Below are 4,232 nucleotides of genomic sequence, written 5' to 3' on the forward strand. Positions count from 1 at the left end.
GTTTGATAGGCTCTGAACGAACCATAAGACAGAAAGGGTTAATAGTGGCAGAGAGCATGACGCTGACGCTGAAGGTGGATCTGCATGCCATAACTCCAGCAGTCAGTGTGTCCATGGAAACACATCAGCTTTCGTGCGGAGTAGAGAGAGGGCGAGCGGAGTGGAGCCGTACAGTGATGGAACCGTAAATGGAAAAGAGGTATAGGTTATGTTTTCAAGTACCTGTATACTAAACTAAAAAACGGATATGTGAGCACATGCTTAATTAGCCTGTGCAAGGTCCAGATCCAACCAGAAATTGGAAATAATTACATACAATTATGCAAATATTTTGAAAATGTATTCTACAGTAATAAACATAACCTTTTGACTTAAAACAACTATTACAAGTATATTGAGGCTTATGTTCATCACTAAAATGGGGAACATAACTGATCAAAGATCATTTGTTGAACATTTCATGGCAATTTATTTTCTATAAAGATTTTTTGTGAAGTCCACCATAAACTGAGGGACAAATTCCTCCAGATTTTCCGTTTTTCAAAAGATGTCATCACTCATTTAAAATGTTTTTGATGCTCCCTCAGAGGAAATCCTGTTTTGACATACAGCTCTTCTGTATTAATACCTACCAACAGCCCTGCAGCATCATCAACATTCCTTAACAGCCTCATTTCTCACCAACTCTCATGCCTACATGGTTGAAAGGTGAAACAGGTGTGTAGCTCAACATTTTACACATTTGTTCCAGTCTGCTGTTCATCATTTCAGCTGTGCTGTATCATTTTTAGAAAAAGCCTACGCATTTTTAACTGCATTATCCCTGTTTTTTAATAATAGAGAGGGTGGTGTAGGTGGATTTATTTCGAGACCTCTGACACACACCAAATCAGATCAAAAAAGCTGCGTCTGGATATCTACTGCCAGGCCCTCAATTTCGCTCCTGACAGCCCAAGTCAGCAGTGGGGTTTCATCCCTGCGGCCAGCGCTCCTTCATGAACGGGACTTCCCTGAGTCCAATCGTCGCGACAGCTATTTTCTACACAGGCCCACAGAAACCAGCAAACCAGCAAACCTGGCTGCTCCAAGTCAGAACAGTTTCGCTCGAGTCAACGATGGGCGTACCTTCCGCTCCGCTCAGACACTTGCGTAATACAGACCGGCCCTACTGCTCCAACTCTGTCGTGCATATTATTGGTGCTGTGCAGTAGGGAATTCCGCTGTATGCTGTAATCCAAATCCAGACACAATAATTAGACCAGATCTGCGGTAGGAAATGGGTTGCTTGTTTTATTTTCTTTCTACCAGGGCCGTTGCCAACTCACCCCTCTCCGTTGGCCAAGCCCAACTCTGCCCCGGCGCGGCCTGCTGCACTGACCGGCCCCCGGTAAGCAGCAGTGTGCCGCTGAGCGACATCCAGGCTAAGCTATTCTGCGCTAGCATGACATTTGGACATGCAGAGAGAGAGAGAGAGAGAGAGAGAGAGAGAGAAGGTAGCCCACACCGGGGCCTGTGGTGCATGCAGGAAAAAAGCAGCTCTAGGATTACAGAAAGGTGTACTCACGGCTGACTTTCATGCTGCCGAAAGCAGAGGGCTGCGGCACAGGTTTGCAGCTCTCTGCGAAGGATGTGGTCCTGGGCCGACCCGACATGATCCGATCCCTTTGATTCTTTTGACTTGCTAAACGGCAGGGCTGATCAATTCGCCGAACCTTCTCATCCAAAGAAAAGGGTGGCAGTAAATTAATATCTGTGTCTCAGAAGAAGGGCACAGGCACAAAGAGAACCTGTTAGCACGCTGTTTTATAGCCACAAAATAAAACTATCCTATGTCTCCCGCCGACGGGCAATCAGAGCATCGTTTTCCTCCTTTATAGTCCAGATTTTCTTTCAACGGGCCTCACAAGACACGTCTCCGACAGAAATAGTCATGAATCTGGCCTCTCCCTGTGGTCCCCCTCTGTTTGCTATAAAGTCCCTTTCTGGGTGATTTCCACAAATATGAACAATGGTTAGCTCGGTTGTCGATACAGAATCAAAACGAGTCGTTTGCTTGCCAATTCAGGGACACATGCAGCTCCTCTTCATATCCCGATGTGGAGCCTCAATGATCCGACTGCCATGGCGGCGGCTCCCTCACTATACCAGAGCCTGAAGATCCTCCAACGGAAAACCTCTCCGCCGCTAGTCTTTTTGCGGCTAATTTTCACACTTTACGCTAGCGCTAGCTCCGGCTTGTCCGTGGTGAAATTTCGGCGTCTGTACCTCGGCCCTAAAGCCGTGAGCCTCTCATAAAATGATGGTCTTGCGATACAGAGTGCGACGAATGTCTTTTTTTACTCCTTCCCCATAGGTTTCAGGCTGGCAGTCTTTGTCGCCGCGCATGTTACGTACGCAAGTTTCGTAGAGAAACTAATGTCAAAGAAAGGAGTTCACGCTGATGACGTATCTCGCGACGCTGAATACGAAAACCGTGAACGCGCATATGCTGGACCTGGGGTGGTGACTTTAGCCAATCAGAGAGAGTATCCTTTATAAATGGGTGTCACCCGTGCGCCTGTGGTCCAATAGGGAGGTAGCTCTTCAACACCACATGGCATAATTTGCTGCCTGCCCTCCCTAAAGACTTCAAAGGCTCCTTCCAGTGCCATGACGGGGACAATGGGCGGAGTTTTCCACAGGATTGATGACTTTTCCGCCCAATGGAGCTTCAAAACCAGGCTGTCAGTTCAAAATCCCCCACCAGCTGTCACAGAGCGCCGGTGGCCATGCAGCACTGTTGCTATGTTAGGCACAAAATCCTGTCCTCTACCTTTCATGGACTGGACCTGTATTACTACCTTGATGATGATGATCATTATTATTATGTATTCCTGTATATGATTGCACTGTCTCATTTAAAAACCTAAAACGTAATCCATAACGTGTCTTGAAATGATAATGATAATTTATCCTTTCATTAACTTTTTCTTATTATCTATTCATATTTTAGTGTTTGTCTAATTCCTCTTACTGTGCTCTGACGTTTTTCATGGGACCAGTTTATGTTGTGACCATGGCTGATGTACAGAGGATATTTGAAATAGCCCCAAATCAAATGCTGTGCAGGGATCCATACTGGGCAGCTCTGTGTATTAATATGTGCATGGTTAACATGTTATGAAGAAAATCCTAAAGGTTTTTTTTTTTTTTTTTGCTATGGATATTCAGTAAAAAAAAAAAAATAATATGGCTGGCAGTATGAATTGAAAGTCATTTTTAAATGTTTCATTATGTGCTAATTCGTATAATACCTAATCTGTCAATAAAATTTTTTAAGTAATGCAGCCAGTACCAATCAAAAGTCGTAAATGACCTGTAACACATTAACAACATGTGATGAGCTCCACTCTGTCAATATTTATTCAAAAAAACTATACTGAAAGTAAAAATAGAAAGTGGAGTGTGCTTTAAGATTTATAAGAAGTATTGGCTTTCTTGTTTCTTCTGGCTGTATACATCCATCCATCCATGTATGTTACTTTTTTTATTTGTTAACAATTTATCTTACTGTACATGTTGGGGTGCAAATTAACAAGGACATCAGTGTACCTCTATTAATATTGTAGATAATATTGTAAATGTGTCCAACATAGAACTGATAAAAAGTCCATTTATACAAATTGAGCCTGAAATTATTAATACCCCTGGCAAATTTAGATGTTTAATGAAATTTACTGAATAGGGTTTAGATGTGTGTCAGCATATGATCCTACAATGTTCCATGGATTTCCGCAAAAAAGAAAAAACTATTTCTGTTTTACTTACATTTTATGTAAAATAGTATCTCCAAAATTAATCCTTCCCACTGCAAATTAAGAGCCTGTGGAAAAACTAAAGTTTCTGCACTATTCCATGATTTCATCAACTCAGCTTTGAAAAAAAGAGTAACTCTGCAATTGGTTTGTGGCAAGTTATGGCTACAACAAAGGAACTTAATGAGAGCCTGCTACTGCACATTGTGGCTGCTGAAAACTACGGGAAGGGCAACGAGGCCATGTGTCAATGTCTTTAAGTTGCAGTTACCACAGAAGAAGACACTATTAAAAATACAAGATATTCCACACTGTGGAACATCTATGTATTAAACAGTCAAAAGTGAGACCTGTACCAGCAAGGCTGATGGTGCAAGAGGTGAAAAAGGACAAGGAGCAGCACCAAAACCATCCTGAAGAATGTGGGCCAGGCCGGTG

At 42.9% G+C, this 4,232-nt stretch overlaps 1 protein-coding gene across 2 annotated transcripts in view; it reads right to left on the reverse strand.

The window, feature by feature from the left end:
* Window positions 1-2,518, reverse strand: part of gsk3ba (glycogen synthase kinase 3 beta, genome duplicate a) — a 47,387-nt gene extending 44,869 nt beyond the window's left edge. The window contains exon 1 of one of the 2 annotated variants that reach the window (XM_047370302.1): window positions 1,565-2,518. In XM_047370302.1, the coding sequence (XP_047226258.1) occupies window positions 1,565-1,652 (88 nt within the window). In that variant the 5' untranslated portion in view covers window positions 1,653-2,518. The remainder of the gene's footprint in view (window positions 1-1,564) is intronic. The other variant, XM_047370303.1, reaches the window with a different exon arrangement.
* Window positions 2,519-4,232: the final 1,714 nt, after the last annotated feature.

The sequence above is a fragment of the Girardinichthys multiradiatus genome, chromosome 7 (genome assembly GCF_021462225.1).
Source record: "Girardinichthys multiradiatus isolate DD_20200921_A chromosome 7, DD_fGirMul_XY1, whole genome shotgun sequence".
NCBI classification, from domain to species: Eukaryota; Metazoa; Chordata; class Actinopteri; order Cyprinodontiformes; family Goodeidae; genus Girardinichthys; species Girardinichthys multiradiatus.